This window comes from Chrysemys picta, unplaced genomic scaffold (genome assembly GCF_011386835.1).
Source record: "Chrysemys picta bellii isolate R12L10 unplaced genomic scaffold, ASM1138683v2 scaf117, whole genome shotgun sequence".
In the NCBI taxonomy this organism is placed as follows: Eukaryota; Metazoa; Chordata; order Testudines; family Emydidae; genus Chrysemys; species Chrysemys picta.
Window position 1 is genome coordinate 64,766 of NW_027052824.1, and position 19,133 is coordinate 83,898.

The 19,133-nt window shown below is 46.6% G+C and overlaps 2 protein-coding genes across 2 annotated transcripts; both read left to right on the forward strand.

Moving 5' to 3' along the window:
* The first annotated feature begins 4,663 nt into the window (after window positions 1–4,663).
* LOC101940433 (olfactory receptor 51G2-like) lies at window positions 4,664–5,599 on the forward strand. Its single transcript, XM_065579156.1, has one exon. The coding sequence runs from the start codon at window positions 4,664–4,666 to the stop codon at window positions 5,597–5,599; it is 936 nt and encodes a 311-aa protein (XP_065435228.1).
* Window positions 5,600–15,230: 9,631 nt separating this feature from the next.
* Window positions 15,231–16,196, forward strand: LOC135978107 (olfactory receptor 51G2-like). Its single transcript, XM_065579154.1, has one exon. It carries the CDS (start codon window positions 15,231–15,233, stop codon window positions 16,194–16,196), a length of 966 nt encoding a protein of 321 aa, XP_065435226.1.
* Window positions 16,197–19,133: the final 2,937 nt, after the last annotated feature.

A 19,133-nucleotide genomic window follows, 5' to 3' on the forward strand; every position in this document is an offset into this window, starting at 1 on the left:
GTCTAACTTTGGGGATCCAGGGATCCTACTCCCCCTTTTCATTCCTCAGGGAGAAGGGATGATACCTTCCCTACTGCAATGATCTGAGGAAAATTTCCGTGTTGGGAGCCTTGTGGAATCTCCTTCCCCTGCCCTGCACCCTGGGTTTGTAATGCAAGACAGGGGGCAGCCAGGGAGAAATCTGGTCCTATATTATTATCAATTTTTCCATTTTATTTTATTTTATTTCAGCAAGATCACAGCTGTGACAGCATCGATGTTACCACTGGGCTGCCCAGGAGGTAGCCATGTGACTAATCGGAACCATACAAACAGTGATGACAAGCCCGGATTCCAGGAATAGAACCTGCAGCAGGGCTGGCACTGCAGTCCGGTTGGGTAGGTTCACCACACATCCCCTGTGATTTGGCCTTTGAAGTTGGCCATTGGCCATGATGGGGGTTACAGCTGGTGCACGCTAAGCCAAGCAGCTGAGGTTCCCTGATGGCCCAGTGGCCCCCAAGGAATGTGCAGACATGCTTCATATAGACAGTTACCGCCCTATCTCAACAAATGCTGCCTGCTGCCCGTGCAACCTCTCTGATGAACCTTGTCCTTTAGGGTGAAGATCTCTGGTGTCAGCGGCTCCCCTTCTAGCAGGAATTGGGTACGTTGGCAGGTCTCACTATCTTTAAAATGCAAAGTGATGTTTAAAGGCCGCAAGCTGTTTCCATTTGCAGATGTTCTGTGCAGCAGCAGAGGACTCAGAGGGGCTGTCGGGGTGACTCAGTGATGGGGAAGGGGGTCAGGCAGCAGTAGGCAGCTTAGGAACCTATCCCCGACACCTTCCCATGCTCTACGGTGAGCTGTGCAAGCAACACAGAAATCTGACATTCAAAGCAAGCTCGAAGTGTTAAATCTCAGTTCTCTGAGTCAGGATTTTGGGGAGGAGGGAGCATTTCTAGAGGTGCCATGTGCTCTGGGCCCGATCCTGTGAGGAGTTGAGTGAGAGATGTCCCCCTAAAATATCACTGATAGTTCCCAAATCACCTCCTGTTTATTTGCTCCCGGAAATGTAATCAGCAAATGCATTTTCAAAGCTTTTATTCTCTGGCTTGATTGTGAAGGCAGAAATTCAGAGCTGCGTTGCTCTGTGGTAACAGGTCCGATAGGGTATATTTCCTGACTGGCTGAGGGCTCCAGCACTTCTAGCCTGTAGATACCCCTGAGAGTTATGGGGCTCCTGGCATCTCTGCCCCTTCTCTAGTCTCTGAGTGCCAGATGTCAGGCCTTGTAGTCTTCCCATTCGTGGGGTGGAATCCCACGGTCCTCCCACCCTCAGGCTGGGCCCTCGGCTACAGCACACTGCGGGTAAACTGGGCTTGCCCAGCAGGTCCGAGTGGGTTCAGCACCTGTGGTTCTTCCCTTTGTGAGCATGTGCCTAGCAGTGAGACGAGTGACCAGCCAGCCGCCTTAAACCAAAATACTGTTTAGTCTGAACACAAGGAATAAAGTGTAACGTGGGAGAATTAAAGGGTTTTCAAACAACAGTCTGTCCATGTCTCTTACCCCAAGCCCTCCCACTCTGACGGGGACACAAGCAGACTTCCCTACTCCTGTCGGTCCCTGTCAGTCTGAAGAGCTTCTCAGCAACAGTTGCCCACCTCTGAAGAGATTCCTAGCACTGATAATACAAGCTGTGTAATGTGGCTGGAGCTCCAAGGTAGGCTATTCCCAGCTAGTAGCTCTGGTGTTGTCTCTCAACTGCCATGAAGTACTTACTGAACGATGGCTTTTCCGGAGCTGTCGCTTCCCTTCCTGCTTGTTTTCTAACAGCCTGCTATTAAACTAAGAGAAGCCAAACTGGTTTAACCTAATATAGCCGTAACATAAACACCTCAATAGTTAACCCAATATAGTTCTACAGCAAACATCCCAAGAACTGGGTTTAACATACACATTCCTTATGCCAGCTCAGCTCTGTCTGTCACAATACCAGAACCTGAGGAGAACCAGTCAGCTATTACCCCAGGCAGAGAGGATACTAGACTTTTGTTTGCTGACACGTGATTGAATGTGGGCTGAAACGCTGGGATCTTTTCAGGTTCTGAAGAAATCCAGATGACAGAGGCTACAGTTTAAGTCCAGCTCTAAAATGAGAAATTATCTCTGAAAGTAGACAAGAGGGGAAATAATGGGTTCACATGTGTGTACTAAAGTACAGATATGTAAAGGTTAGGCCAAAACGTTTCATTGTAATGCAAACATTAGAAATCAAACTCTGATGACATGGCATGTATATTGAAAGCCAGCAGCAAATTTGTTGGAATCTCTGGACAGGAAGGAGCAGTGGTAACTTTACTACTTAATCATAGAATCATAGAAACAGAACAGAAGTGACCCCGAGAGGCCATGAAGTCCAGTCCCCTGCACTCATGGCAGGACCAAGCACCATCTAGACCATCCCTGACAGGTGTTTATCTAACCTGCTCTTAAAAATCCCCAATGATGGAGATTCCACAACCTCCCTAGGCAATTTATTCCAGTGCTTAACCACCCTGACAGTTAGGAAGTTTCTTCTAATGTCCAACTTAAACCTCCCTTGTTTCAATTTAAGCCCATTGCTTCTTGTCCAATCATCAGATATTAAGGAGAATAATTTTTCTCCCTCCTCCTTGTAACAACCTTTTAGGTACTTGAAAACTGTTATCATGTCCCCTCTCAGTCTTCTCTTTTCCAGACTAAACAAACCCGGTTCTTTTCAATCTTCCCTCATAGGTCACGTTTTCTAGACCTCTAATCATTTTTGTTCCTCTTCTCTGGACTTTCTCCAATTTGTCCACTTCTTTTCTGAAATGTAGCGGCTAGAACTGGACACTATATTCCAGTTGAGACCGAATCAGCTCAGAGTAGAATGGAAGAATTACTTCTTGTGTCATGCATTCAACACTCCTGCTAATGCATCTGAGAATGATTGTTGCTGCTTTTGCAACAGTGTTACACTGTTGACTCATATTTAGCTTGTGGTCCACTATGACCCTTAGATCCCTTTCTGCCGTACTCATTCCTAGGCAGTCATTTCCCATTTTGTATGTGTGCAACTGATTGTTCCTTCCTAAATGGAGTACTTTGCATTTGTCTTTAATGAATTTCATCTATTTACCTCAGACCATTTCTCCAGTTTGTTCAGATCATTTTGAATTATAATACTATCCTCCAAAGCACTTGCAACCCCTCCCAGGTTGGTATCATCTGCAAACTTTATAAGTGCACTCTTTATGCCATTATCTAAATCATTGATCAAGATATTGAACAGAACCAGACCCAGAAATGATCCCCTTGGAACGGCTTTTGTTAAGTATTCCACATACTGTTTGCAACGGATTTGTGCTATTAACTCTTTGTTCAGTGAACAGTTGTATGATACTGTCTACTGGGAAATGACCAGAAGTTCTTTCTAACACTTACATTCAGGGACATGAACAAAATCCCTGTGCAATACCTGTGTGAGACTTTCCAAAATCACATGCCTGAAGTAACTTCACACTCAAATGGATACTAGTGAAAACCTAGTGTTTGCAGTATTCACCCAGGTGTGAGGATAACCCTTTCCCTGCCCAGCTGAAATAACTGTCTGTGTTAGTTTGTAACTTTGCAGATATCTACAGACCCTTGCATGGGGAGAGGATGCAGGTCCTGTGACGATGAAGAGAAACTTGTTGGGTGATTGAACTCTCTGGATTCAGTCAAGATTCAGGTTCTCTTGAAGGGATTCTTGGGGTCAGAGTGTATCACTGGGAGCATTTTTTAAGGGAAAGTTAATATAGCCCTTTTCTGATCGAATTTACACATGTATATCTGGAGTGACACAGTTGAAGTCAATGTTATTGAATCCAGAACCTACGCCTAAGAATTTATCCCATGTAGTGCAAAAAGGCACTGGCATATATGGGATCCTCCGGAGTGGAGAAAATAAAAAAAATACCTATAATGAGGCAATGAAACATATTTGTAAATAGCTTCAATGCAGGACATATAAATACAAGTACCGTTTTTAACCAGGCAATTGCCATGTGTTTATACATGTCGTGATAAAATGAGCCATATTCCAAAGTGGCGGGCCAGAAAAGGATGTCTGTGGGAAGCTCAGGACTGTAAAATCACACAATGCACAATAGGCTGTGGAACTCCCAGGCACAAGATTTCAATGGGGCCAAAAACTTAGCAAGATTCAAAGAGGGGCGGGATGTTTATATGGTTAACCTGAAAATCCAATTACAATAATGAGGATTTTTAAAAGAGTCTCGTAAGGGTTCTAAGCCCTCCTGATTTACACCACAAAATATGTCTAACTGCTGGGTGTCAGGAGGAAACATTCCCTGGGAGCAAGTTATCTCATAGCTGCCTATTGCCGGGCTTCTTGAACCTTCCTCTGAAGCATCTGGAACTGGCCACTGGATACTGAGCTAAATGGACTACAGGTCTGATCCAGTCTGGCAGTGCCCATCTTCTTATCGGTGCTGTAAATCCATGACTATGTTTTTCCTGATCTACCTTGAACTCCTGAGAGTCTCTAGATTTCAGCTCAGAGCAAAATGATGTCTAGCTAAATATCATCTAGTCTCATGTTCTTTTTCCTTTTAGGAAGGAAAGTTCAAAACTTCTCAGACCTGCCTAGTACATTATGTCAACTGTCAATGACACCAACTTCAACTCTGCAGTGTTCCTTCTCACCGGCATACCTGGGCAGGAAGACGTCTACCTCTGGATTTCTATCCTCTTCTGCTTAATTTATGCTATTTTGATAGCAGGAAATTCAGTCATTCTGTTCATTACAAAAATAGATTCAAGCCTCCATGAGCCCATGTACATTTTCCTTTCCATGTTGGCCGTCACAGACCTTGGCATATCGATAGCCACCATACCAACGATATTGGGCATATTCTTGTTCAACTCTAGGGAGATCAGCCTCAATGCCTGTTTTGCCCAGTTGTTCTTCATCCACTTGCTTCAATTCATTGAATCCTCCGTGCTCTTGATGATGGCCTTTGACCGCTTCGTCGCGATCTGTAACCCACTGAGATATGCTTCCATCTTAACCCTGCCGAGAATAGCGAAGATGGGATTGGTGTGTGTGCTAAGGGGGGTGGCCATAATAGTTCCACTCCCCCTTCTCCTGAAACGGTACCAATACTGTCGAGCCAATGTCCTCTCCCATTCCTACTGCCTGCACCAGGAGGTCATGAAGATGGCTTGTTCGGACATCACAGTCAACAGCATCTATGGCTTGTGTGCTTCACTCTTAACGATGGGGTTGGATTCTCTGCTCATCTTCTTCTCTTATGTGATGATCTTCAAAACAGTGTTGAGTGTCGCATCAAAGGTGGAGAGTCTCAGAGCCCTGGAAACCTGTATTTCCCACCTCTGCATCGTCCTGCTCTTCTACGTACCAGAGATCAGCTTGTCTGTGTTACACAGATTTGGGAAGGGCTCTTCTCACTTGCTTCAGATTGTCCTGGGCTATATCTACCTGCTGGTCCCACCCCTGATGAACCCAATTGTGTACAGCATGAAAAGCAAACACCTTCGTGCGAGGATAATCAGGTTGTTCATCAAGTGAAGGGTCAGTCCATCGACCAGCTCCAGTGCCTGTGACACGGGAGATGAAAAAATGCTCCACCTATTCCATCCTGGACCCTTACATCCAAGACCAGATGAGCTATTAATCTCCATTCAATAGAGAAAGCTTCTGACAGGATCTAAGGCTTGGAGCAATGGAATAGGAGCTGTCCTCACCAGCTGGTGAGTGAGGACAGGGCACTTGGAGGAGACCATGGGAGACAGCAGCATTCACATAGTGACTGTGTTCATGGAGATCCAGGGCACCAGCCAGTTCTTGGCCCTTAAATAGCCATATCGGTGGCTGCTTTGACCTCAGAAAATCTGGCAATACAGTCAATAAAGAGACGGGATGTGAATGTTGTTCCCATGACACCTGACCTGCCACTGTCCTGTCTCTGGTTAAACATCCCCGGGCCATGAAAAAAGCTGCAGAGCTGTTGTGCAGTCACAGTCCTGACCCTTCCTGAGCGCTCTGGGTGCAGCGTGATCCATGGGGGCTGCACCAGCTGTGGATGGGGCTATTCCAGGGGCACGGACACCCACCCTTCCCCTATGCCCTCAGCCAGGTAATTTTGACTGTGTCCTGTCAGAAACATGATTAACGCAGGGTCCCAGGAGAAGCCATTCAGGCAACCCCCTCTCCCCCATTGATGGCTCGGCACACAGCACACCCACTGAGGCAGGGCAGAGCTGTGTGTGTGAGTGAGGGTCTGACACACAGGAGTCCTGGAAAGAGACTCAGGCCCAGACTCCCTCCCTGTCTGCTCCATTTCTGCTTCCCCAGCAACTCAAAGTGGTGGACACTGGCCTCAGCTCCCCCATAGAGTCACGGCGATCTCCTGTCCCAGCCCAGCCCATTCAGTGTAGGGAGACCACCTTTTCCAAAGGCAAAAGCAGAAGATATGCAGGAGCCACGTCCCTGCATTGACCCAGCCCCTGCTCCTCTTCTTCCCCCTCTGCCCCATCCCTTCTCCCAAGCCTCACCCCTGCTCCTCCTCTTTACGAGAAGCTCTGCCCCCTCTCCAGGCCCAACGCCAAAGACCAGATGTCGTAAGAGCTGCCCAGGGAGCCAAAGCAACTGTATGGAGCCCCAGACACTCCTCCTGCCCTGGGCAAGTAGCTGTGGGCCCCAAGAGCAGCTCCCAGCTTGTGTCCCCTCACACCTGGACACCCCAGGACATACCCACAGAGACGTTGGAGAATCCGGGTCTCCCCACAGTGGCCTGGGCTCCCTGGGTAGCTCTTACCAAGGCCCAGCTATGGCCTGGCCTGGGGGCAGAGCCTCAGGGGAAGTGAAGGAGCAGGGGGAAGGGCCTAGTGGGTAGAGACGGTGTGGGGTGTGTGGCAAGCCTGAACCAATGCTAACCACAGCAAGCAGAGCAGTGGGGTTCCTGAGTAAAGGAGGAGGATGGGCCTGGAGGGTCGGAGAGTCTGCGTTTCGGAGAAGACTGAATTAATGTGACCAATTTAAGTACCCCAAGTTGAGAGTAAGTCATTGCAAGGGTTTTAGAGAGGACAGGCCCCCTCCAGGGCTACCTCAGGCCCCAAGGGGGCACTCTAGGGTGGTCCTGTTCACAGGGACTTGGCCAGAGTGGGCTGTGCTCTTGGAAGCTGTTACCAATGGGCAGAGGTCAGCCCAGCCCCCAGGCTGTGTTGTGTTGGGCTAAACCAAGCAACCTCTTTTATTCTCCTTGAAATACAGGCCCTCCATTGCCCTGACCATCCTAGGAGTACTAGGAGTAAGCCACCATACCAACAGTAGTAAGCAGCAGTTCAACTATAGGCTGAAAAAGTGAAGAATGGTGGCAGAATGTGCCTTTGGACATTTAAAAGCTTGCTGGCGCTGTTTGCTGACTAGGCTGTTTGCGATTAGATTAGAAGCGGCTTTGAAAACCAGTTTCATGACTGGCCAGGCTTCTGTGTGATGGTTGTGTGTGTTTCTCCTTGATGCAAACCCTCCCCCTTTGTTGATTTTAATTCCCTGTAAGCCAACCCTGTAAGCCATGTCGTGAGTTGCCCCTCCCCCCACGAGAGCAACGGCAGACAATCGTTTCGCGCCTTTTTTCCGCAAATGCCATACGACAGCAAGCATGGAGCCCACTCGGATCATGGTGGCAGTTATGAGCACTATAAACACCACGCGCGTTATCCTGCAGTGTATGAAGCACCAGAAGCTTCAAAAGCAGGCGAGGAGGAGATGGCAGCGCGGTGACGAGAGTGATGAGGACATGGACACAGACTTCTCTCAAAGCACGGGCCCTGGCAATTTGGACATCATGGTGGTAATGGGGCAGGTTCATGCCATGGAACACCGATTCTGGGCCCGGGAAACAAGCACAGACTGGTGGGATCGCATAGTGGTGCAGGTCTGGGATGATTCCCAGTGGCTGCGAAACTTTCGCATGCGTAAGGGCACTTGCATGGAACTTTGTGAGTTGCTTTTCCCCCGCCCTGAAGCGCAAGAAAGCAGCCCTCACAGTTCACAAGTGCGTGGCGATAGCCCTGTGGAAGTTCGCAATGCCAGACAGCTACCAGTCAGTCGGGAATTCATTTGGAGTGGGCAAATCTACTGTGGGGGCTGCGGTGATCCAAGTAGCCTACACGATCACTGAGCTGCTTCTATCAAGGGTAGTGACTCTGGGAAATGTGCAGGTCATAGTGGATGGCTTTGCTGCAATGGGATTCCCTAACTGTGGTGGGGCGATAGACGGAACGCATATCCCTGTCTTGGGACCGGAGCACCAAGGCAGCCAGTGCATAAACTGAAAGGGGTACTTTTCAATGGTGCTGCAAGCACTGGTGGATCACAAGGGACATTTCACCAACATCAGCGTGAGATGGCCGGGAAAGGTACATAACACGTGCATCTTTAGAGACTCTGGTCTGTGTGAACGGCTGCAGCAAGGGACTTACTTTCCAGACCAGAAAATAACCGTTGGGGATGTTGAAATGCATATAGTTATCCTTGGGGACCCAGCCTACCCCTTAATGCCATGGCTCATGAAGCCATACACAGGCAGTCTGGACAGTAGTCAGGAGCTTTTCAACTATAGGCTGAGCAAGTGCAGAATGGTGGTAAAATGTGCATTTGGACATTTAAAAGTTCGCTGGTGCAGTATATTGACTCGGTTTGACCTCAGCAAAAACAATATTCCCATTGTTATTACTGCTTGCTGTGTGATCCACAATATCTGTGAGAGTAAGGGGGAGACGTTTATGGCGGGGTTGGAGGTTGAGGCAAATTGCCTGGCTGCTGATTACGCTCAGCCAGACATCAGGGCGATTAGAAGAGCACAGCAGGGCATGCTGCACATCAGAGAAGCTTTGAAAACCAGTTTCATGACTGGCCAGGCTACGGTGTGAAAGTTCTGTTTGTTTCTCCTTGATGAAAACCCGCCCCCCTTGGTTCACTCTACTTCCCTGTAAGCCATCTGCCCTCCCCTCCTGCCTTTGATCACCACTTGCAGAGGCAATAAAGTCATTGTTGTTTCAAATTCACAAATGGGGGTATAACTGACAAGGTAGCCCGGGAGGGGTGGGGGAGGAGAGAAGCACCGGGTGGGGTGGCGTGGCGTAGGAGGGAAGGACAAGGCCACACTGCACTTCAAAACTTATTGAATGCCAGCTTTCTGTTGCTTAAGCAGTTCTCTGGGGTGGAGTGGTTGGGTGGCCGGAGGCTCCCCCACTGTGTTCTTGGGCGTCTGGGTGAGGAGGCTATGGAACTTGGGGAGGAGGGCAGTTGGTTACACAGGGGCTGCAGCGGCAGTCTGTGCTACCGCTGCCTTTCCTGCACCTCAACAATACACCAGAGAATATCAGTTTGATCCTCCAGTAGCCTAAGCATTGCTTCCTGCCTCCTCTCATCACGCTGAAGCCACCAATTATCTTGATCCCGCCATCTCTCCTCTTGCTCCTGCCACCTGTCCTCGCGTTCATTTTGTGCTTTCCTGCACTCTTATAACACGGATTCATCTCCCCATACAGCAATCAGATCCAGTACCTCCCGTTCGGGCTCTTTCAGTGTGGGAGGACTGCATGAGCTCAGAGAACATTTCGTCACGAGTGCGTTTTTTTCGCCTTCTAATCTTCACTAGCCTCTGGGATGGAGATGATACGGGGAGCATTGAAACATTTGCAGCCACGGGAGGAAAAAAAAGGGAGAGTAGTATTTAAAAAGACACATTTTAGAGAACAATGGGTAGACTCTTTCATGGTGAACCACGCTGTTAACATTACATAGCATGGGTGCTTTCTTTACAAGGTCGCATTTTGCCCCTTATATTGAGGACCTGCCAGTTTGGTGTGAGAGATCACACACGCAGGGCCAGCGGGTAACATAATTCAGCTTGCAAGCAGACATGGTAAGCCACAATCTTTTGGCTTCTTTAACCTTCATAACATGTAGGAATGGTTTCAAACAGCAGCACCCTCATTTCCCATACCAAGCACCCATTGGGTTGGCCATTTAAAATGGGTTGGCTATTTAAAAGGAGGGGCTGTGGTTTTTGGGTTAACGTGCAGCACAAATCCAACTAACCCCTTCCCCTCCCCCCCCACACACCTAATTCTCTGGGATGATTGCTTCACCCCTCTCCCCACCGGTGGCGTGGCTAACAGCGGCGATGATTTCTGTTCAGCCACAGGCAAACAGCCCAGCAGGAACGGCCACCTCTGAATGTCCCCTTAATAAAATTCCCCTATTTCAACCTGGTGACCATGAATGATATCACTCTCCTGAGGATAACACAGAGAGATAAAGAACAGATATTGCTTGAATGCCAGCAAACACAGGGACCATTCGCTGCCAGGCTTTGTCATGCAATGATTCCAAACTACATGCTACTGGCCTGGCGTGGTAAAGTATCCTACCATGGAGGACGGAATAAGACTGCACTGCCCAGAAACCTTTTGCAAAGCCTTTGGGAGTACATCCAGGAGAACTTCATTGAGATGTCCCTGGAGGATTTCCGCTCCATCCCCATACGCATTAACAGACTTTTCCAGTAGTCTGTTACTGGCCGCCAATGCATCCCAAGTCTTCAGGGCAAATTAATCATTAAACACGCTTGCTTTTAAACCATGTATTATATTTACAAAGGTACACTCACCAGAGGTCCCTTCTCTGCCTTCAAGGTCCAGGAGCCCGCGTTGGGTGGGTTGGGAGGCTACTGGCTCCAGGGTGATAAACAGTTCCTGGCTGTTGGGGAAAACAATTTCTCACTTGCATGCTGTGTGCTATCTTCAACCTCCTCCTCCTCATCATCTTCCTCATCCCCAAAATCTGCATCCCTGTTGTGTGAGAATCCATTGACAGAGTCCAGGTATAGGGGTGGGGTAGTTGTAGGGGCACCCCCTAGAACAGCATGCAGCTCATCATAGAAGCGGCATGTCTGGGGCTCTGACCCAGAGTGGCCATTTGCCTCTCTGGTTCTTTGGTAGGCTTGCCTGAGCTCCTTAAGTTTCACGTGGCAGTGCTGCGCGTTCCTGTTATAGCCTCTGTCCTTCATGCCCTTGGAGATTTTTTCAAATATTCGGGCATTTCATGTTTTGGAACGGAGTTCTGATTGCACAGATTCATCTCCCCATACAGAGATCAGATCCAGTATCTCCCGTTCGGTCCATGCTGGAGCTCTTTTGCGATTCTGGGACTCCATGGTCACCTGTGCTGATCATCTTGCCACACTGGCCAAACAGTAAATGAGATTCAAAAGTTCTCGGGGCTTTTCCTGTCTACTTGGCCAGTGCATCTGAGTTGAGAGTGCTGGCCAGAGCGGTCACAATGGAGCACTCTGGGATAGCTCCCGGAGATCAATACCGTCGAATTGCATCCACACTACCCCAAATTCGACCCAGCAAAGTCGATTTTAGCGCTAATTCCCTCGTCAGGGAGGAGTACAGAAATCGATTTTAAGAGCCCTTTAAGTCAACAAAAATGGCTTCGTCGTGTGGACAGGTGCAAGGTTAAATTGATCTAACGCTGCTAAATTCAACCTAAACTCATAGTGTAGACCAGGGCTAATGGTCTGTCAACACTGCAGTTAGATAGCCCTGGCTGGCCCATGTCAACTGACTCTGGCTTGCAGGGCTTAGCCTAGGGAGCCATTTAATTGTGGTATAGACATTCAGGCTTGGGCTGGAGCCTGGGCTCTAGGACCCTGGGAGGTTGCAGAGTCCCAGAGATCAGTCTGCAGCCTGAGCCCGAACATCTATATCGGGATGAAATGGAAGGGCCGATGGCCTGTGAGGGGCAGGGCAAATGGCAGGCCCCATTGTCTTCTCAGGGCAGGGAAAATGGAGGGGCTGATGGTGTGTGAGAGGCTGGGTGGGGGGAAGACCCCCTTGTACCCTCAGTGGAGGTGATATGGAGGACAGGGCTGATGATAAGTTGAGGGGAGCTGGTCATGGGGACCTGGGGGAAAGATACAGTGGCGGGAGGAGTTGGAGTCAGGACAGGGAAGACGTAGAAGAGGCCAGGAGTAGGAGAATTGGTGGCCGGAATGGAACCATGCTGGAAAATGACAACACAGAGACAAAGGAGGACGGAGGGCTGCAGGGCAGAACTGAGGGGCTGGGAGGGCAGGATGAAGTCCTTGGGGCCTGGAGTGGGGAAATGGGTGACAAGGTGAGGAGGGGATCCTGTGGGGAGGAATGGCATTGATGAGGAGAGAGGATTACTGGGCTGGAGAAGGGGCTGCATAATGTCTTCATGGTTGGAGGGGGGCTTGATGGACTATGGAGGAGAATGGATGGATGTGCGGTTTGCATTGGGAGTTCTTTGGGGCATGTATGTTGTGGCTGCACAATACCCCGGGGGCTGTGGGAGATTCCCTGGAACTGTGGGGAGATCTGGCTGCTTTGTTTAAATTGCACAATACAATAAATTGTTTCAAATCCAGTTAATGGAAAGATTACAAGTTCACCCACCCATGTGCCGTACGGTACACACTTGGTGGTGTCGATCCACAATAGTACGTGTGGAATTTTGGCTGATTAAAGCACAGGCAGCTCCAGGTCTGTCAGTCTGGCACCTTTCACAAGAATAAAATTCTCTTTGAGGAAAAAAAAATCAGGGTCAAATCCTGACCAAAAGCAAGACAGCACCAGTCCCCTGACACATGCAGTTACACCATTTACACCAGCTCTGGGATGGACGATTGCTGTATATTGCGAAACATCTTGTGAATTGGGTTACCCCTTAATCCTGGAAGCTGCACCAGTTGGTGCAGAAATACTTCAAATCATTTACCTTTTAGTTATTTTCTATTTCTGCTGGTCGAGCTAAAATGTGTAACAATGAGATCAACGGTGATTCCCAATTGATTAACTGATCCTCAAGGGCTTTTACCCGCTGCGCTATAAATACTTCCACACTGCGTGCCTGACAGAAAGAGGGAATGTTTCTGAGCAGAGCGTTCAAGCTCTCCTTCCGCAGGAGTAAATGATGAACACTCTCCAGCTTCTATTTTAGTGGCTTTGGTAAGTGCGCTGATCATATTGCATCGATTTCACTTATATTAATAGGCAGTTGCAACTGTTTGAAATGTTTAATCTGTAAATAATGAGAATTGCACATTTTTATTATCAGCATCATTATTAGTTATTTTATAGAAGACCCAAAGCCCTAGGAGGACAGGTCCCTGCCTTGTGGTGCTTGCAATCTGAGGGCCCAGTGGTGCAAAAATTGCCCATGTAGCTTGGAATTTTCCACGAGTGAGGAACACAAATCCCAGTGGAAGCCAGCCTGTGTTTTTAACTCCCTGTGTCTTCTTTTTGTAAGTACCATTGACTTGCCTGGGGCAGTGTATGGTAACAAGGAACCTAGGAATGGCCATAGCACATCCAAACTGAGGTCTATCTAGACCCATAACTTGACTGACAGTCACTAGCACCAGACATTTAACTGGAAGGGGTGCAATTAACCCTGGAGTGGTAATTACTGACTAACCTGCTGTAGTTTCTAGCTAATGGGATAGTGTGCTGTAACCTCTGAAAGGGTGACTTGCACTCTCTGCATTTCCACCACTTCATGGTGCCTGCTTGTAATATAACACTCCCTGGAGTGTCTGCTTGGATACCATAAGTGGGAAAATTGAGCTCTTTGTCTTTGTTCCAACAAAACGTAACTTCAATGAGGGTTTTGCTGGGTAAGGGCCAGTTGAGCCAGTTGACGTCCCTAGGAGTCCTGCACATAACTGAGGATAGGGTTTTTCACAGTAAACTTTGCACATGGCAAAATTCCAGGTTGAGGAATGCTGGCTCTCTGCAAGGGGTGGATCTCACCCAGTGTGAGCAAAGGAGGCATAGAATCATAGAAGATTAGCGTTGGAAGGGACTTCAGGAGGTCATCTAGTCCAACCCCCGGCTCAAAGCAGGACCAACACCAACTAAATCATCCCAGCCAGGACTTTGTCAAGCCGGGCCTTAAAAACCTCTAAGGATGGAGATTCCACCACCTCCCTAGGGGAACCCATTCCAGTGTTTCACCACCCTCCTAGTGAAAAAGTGTTTCCTAATATTCAACCTATACCTCCCCCACTGCAACTTGAGACTATTGCTTCTTGTTCTGTCATCTGCCACCACTGAAAACAACCTAGCTCCATCCTCTTTGGAACCCCGCTTCAGGTAGTGAAAGGCTGCTATCAAATCCCCCCTCACTCTTCTCTTCTGCAGACTAAATAACCCCAGTTCTCTCAGCCTCTCCTCGTTAAGTCATGTGCCTCCGTTGCATCTAGAATGAAGATAGTACACAGCTAACATTCACAGTCTTCAGAGGCTCCTTTTCTTTTGGTCCCCTTCCCCTCCAATACTAACATAATGTACAACAGCAGGGGCAGGCTGGCGTTTATAGCTAAAACACAGCAAAGCTGGATTTTGTTCCCTGTTCTGCCACAGCCTCTTGTGTGTCTTCGGACACTCACTGTCAGTCATCACTGAGTAGTTTTATGAACACTTCTCAGCCCATGGGCCATTCACAAAGCACATAATTTTTCTTCTCTCAGATAGGTAAACAATTAATTTTTTTATGGTGGACCCAAGCTAAACAGTTGAGATCTGGATCCAGACTGAAACCTTGTTCCAGAATGCATGGGTGTTCTGATCTAAGGTTTGGGTTCAGGTCCACTCTGCTTTTCTGATGTTTCCTTTAATAATGAGTTCATACAAGTCTTCATATGCCAAGCTCCATCTAGAGGAGACGGTATGGTCTAGTCTAGTGAAGGGGCACTCATCTGAGAGCTGGGAGACCTGAGTTCTGTCATTGATCTCCTGTGTGGCCTTGCACAAGTTGCTTACCTGTTCTGTGCTTTAGTTTCCCCCTCAGTTAAATGAGGATCTACGTCCTCCTTCCTATGAGTGTCAATGGGCTTTGAATCACACCCATTGATACTTGATTTATGAATGCAAAGCTCTATATAAGAACAGGATATTATTAGTAATGGAATTTTATAACTGAGATGGGGATCTATGAGTACCACAAGGGTTTTTAATCAAAGTACTGACTCCAATGTGTCTGAAGAGCAGTGGCACGATGGGCCATATTTTTTGTCATGGTGTCACGTATTTTTAATAATGTTGTTTTTAATTGTAGGGAATGTGGTTTAATAAACTGACCAGAACCTCCCCAGTGCATCATGCCAACCTGCAATGAAACCAACATGAGTCCTGTAACATTCCTCCTGGCAGGCATCCCAGGGCTGGAAGCTGATGGCCCCTGGATCTCCATCCCCTTCTGTTTCATGTACCTCATTGCAATTTTAGGAAATGGTCTGATTCTGTTTGTGATAAAGACACAGCAGAATCTCCATGAGCCCATGTACTTGTTCCTTTCCATGTTGTCTGTCACCGACCTTGGCTTATCTGTTTCCACCTTGCCAACAATGCTCAGCGTCTTCATGTTTAACACCAGAGAAATTGGCATTGATGTCTGCCTGGCCCAACTTTTCTTTATTCACACTTTCCTCCTCATGGAATCCTCTGTACTATTAGCCATGGCATTTGACCGCTTTGTTGCAATACGCTACCCGCTGAGATATGCTTCAACTTTAACCAGTGCTAGGATAGGAAACATAGGGCTGGCGACAATAATCAGGGGTGGTGGTCTGCATATCCCATCTGTCATTCTTCTCAAGAGGTTGCCGTACAGCAAGAACCAATCTCTCTCTTTTTCTTATTGTTTGCATCCAGATGTGATGAAAATGGCCTGCGCAGATACTACGCCCAGCAGCTTCTATGGTTTGTTTATTGTCCTTTGTTCTCTGGGATTAGACTCAGTGCTCATTGTCCTGTCTTACATCATGATCCTTCAGACTGTACTGAGTATCACATCTTGGCAAGAGCGTCTCAAGGCTCTGAACACCTGTGTCTCCCACATCTGTGTCACCCTGCTTTTCTACACCCCGCTGATCAGTTTGTCTATGATTCAGAGGTTCAAGAAAAAGGCTCTTCCTCAGAGTGAAATTCTTCTCTCTTATCTCCACCTCTTCTTCCCCCCAGTGCTAAATCCCATTGTATACAGCATAAAAACCAAAGAGATTCGTAAACAGATCATGACTATCTTTAAAAACTATTCCACTAACAGACTTCAATGGGGGCACTGATTTGGTCTGTCTAATTTGTATATCTAGGAACAATATGCCCCATGGTGTCCAAATGCCTCTGTCACGCTGAGCCAGCGAGGATTTAAAAAAAAATTAATGGAGATATTCTATCTCCTAGAACTGGAAGGGACCTAGAAAGATCATCAAGTCCAGCCCCCTGCCTTCATTAGCAGGATCAAGTACTGATTTTACCCCAGCTCTCTAAGTGCCCCCCTCAAGGATTGAGCTCATAACGCTGTGTTGAGCAAACCAATGCTCAAACCACTGAGCTATCTCTTGCCCTTGGTTAAGCAACCAGCAGTCCAGTTGAACTAAAAGCAACCGTTAAGGACATAGAAAAGTATTGAAATGGTAAACAGGGCCATTCCTTGTAGATAGCTAGCAAAGCCATGGTAAAAAAACTAGAGTTCTTGAAATATAGGCCTGTATTGTTAGAGAATCAGAAGTAGATACAAATTGTATTTCTCTGGGTTTACCTATATGTTATTAGAAGTTCAAAAATGTGACCAAATTAGCTTGTAGGTGCTAAATTTCAGTTCCTATAAGTAATGTTTCATTACCTATTCTCTTGATTCAGAGGTCAAAAGGGGATATAAACATTTAGATGAAACTTATGGTGTAATAATATTATTGTTTTTATTTCTCTTTGAAGTTTGTAATAAACTACCTGTGAATCTCTTGAATGGTTAATTGCCTTATGCTAATCAATGCTAATAGTTATCAGTGTATACATAGGAAATAGAGATTTTTTTCAAAGCAACAATGCACATTACCTATTCTTCGTGCAAGGAAGGTCCTCTGTGGTCATTTGTGGACAAGAGGCTAATCAGCTGAACTTCAGTTATAAAGGGACTTTGGGGCCTGATCCTTACTATCTCAGATCTGCTTAAACTTTGTCAGGGGAAATTCAAGTGACAAGATGGAGGACTTCTGCATTAGCCCTGCAATTCTTATGGAAGAATTTGAAAAAAAACCTCTGCATATGGACTGCCTATTGGACTATGACTTTTTCCATTAATTCCAGAAGGATTTCTACAAATAGGCAGCCTCACCATCTCCGCTTTGAAACTGACGTATGAACTGGATTCATATGTGTATGTATAATGATCTTTTAACACAATAACTCTCTTCCTTTTCCTTTTAAATAAAGCTTAGATTAGTGAATAAGAATTGGCTGTAAGTGTTTTTTTTGACCTGGTGTGTAATGTGTCTAATCTCTTGAGAGTGGTAGAACTTTACAGATGGTGAATGAGATTTTAAATAACCCTCACTAGATGGACTTGGCTGTCTCGGAGGGAACCAAAGGCTAGACTGATTAAAGAGAACTGTATTTTGACTTCTTGGTATCCAGTAAGGTATTATAGAAGCTGTTTGGTTACTGTTTTGTGCATCATTTATAAGAATAAGCCATCAGTTTTGGGAATTGTCTGCCCTATTCCTTGCAGTTTGCCCTAATTGAGCATTCTCGGTATATCCCCTTCAGCGACCATGGTCACAGCCCGCCAAAAGGAAATATTGTATTGTTCGCCCCAAAAAATCCCAATTAGCAAAACTGCAGTCCTGTACCCTTAAAGCTTCTTGTTCATGAAAAAAGTGTATCCTATTTTATACAGGGAATTAAGTTGTTCAGTGGAATACATATAAGGAAGAAGGAGTTTTAAGGGAGGAAGACTACATGCATTCATTCCTAAACTACTTAGCAGGTTGACTTGTAAATTCTCTGAAAACTCATTCTGCACTCAGATAGTAAGTGTTACAGTGTTGGCTGAGGCTACACCATATTTTTCATAGATACAGAAGTTGAATCCTTGCTCTAAGGGCAAAACTTTACTCATCTTTAACTATGGCTTCACTATTGATGTCACCATAATAAAATATAATTTTTCAGCATTTTTACCTTGCTCTTAATTGTAAATAATTGTTATTAATATTTACTTATTTGTTGAAATCCTTCCTTAATATGCCCTTCATTAATGAAATCTGCGTACCATGAAGCCTTCTGTTTAATCTGTTCCGCACAGTCTGCCATCCTCATCTTCATAGATTAAAAGGCTAGAAGTGACGTAATGATCTAAACTAACCTCCTGTGTAACAGGTTGTTGAATTACATCTAGCAATTCCTGCCTCAACCCCAATAACTTGTGGTTGAAATATAACAGATTTGGTAGAAAGACCCATTGAAGTCATCACTGTCATATGTCCATTGCTGTGGTCCTTTGTAGCCCTCCCCGGTTATCCAGAGAATGTTAGATCTGTATGGTTTCGTCTTTCTACTGAGAGCCCATTCTTGCAGGTGAAGTGAGTACCTAATTCCACACACTTCTTAGGCAGAGTGAACCCTTTTGTTTGTTTGGAAACCAATCTGCAAGTGCATTTGTTAGCCAAAAGGATTTGGTGAGCGATTGGTCATATAAGCCCACACGGCATAGCTTCTAATCATTGATTGGCTGACTAACAAAATGAGTAATAATGCCCTCTCTTGCCGTCGCTCTCTCTCTCCTGAGAGTGCTGATTAGTACCCATGTATTTTGCAGTTTGGGTGCCTGTCTAGGAATGAGACCTATCTCCAAGGTCTGGAGGCAGTGGGCCAGCCTTGTTCCAGTTCCTTTGCAACAGAGGGGGCATTTGGATTCCAAAGTCAAGTTGAAAACCCTTCGACTTTTATACAGTGGGGGCTCCAACTCAAGAACTCCTTCCGATCACAAGGAGAATATCGCCTGGGGAGAGAGAGAAAGACAGATGATTTCGTAGCTTCCAGGTCCTACATAGATCAATACCAATACCTTAAATTCCACCCAGAAGCAGATGGGCAGCTAGATCAGATCTCAGATCACAGCTGTTGGTTGCTCAACACCACCTATGCTGCTTAGCAAACAGGTCGCTGCATTGTTCTGATGGTGTGACATTGCACCCCATAATGCTTTATAGAAATATGCT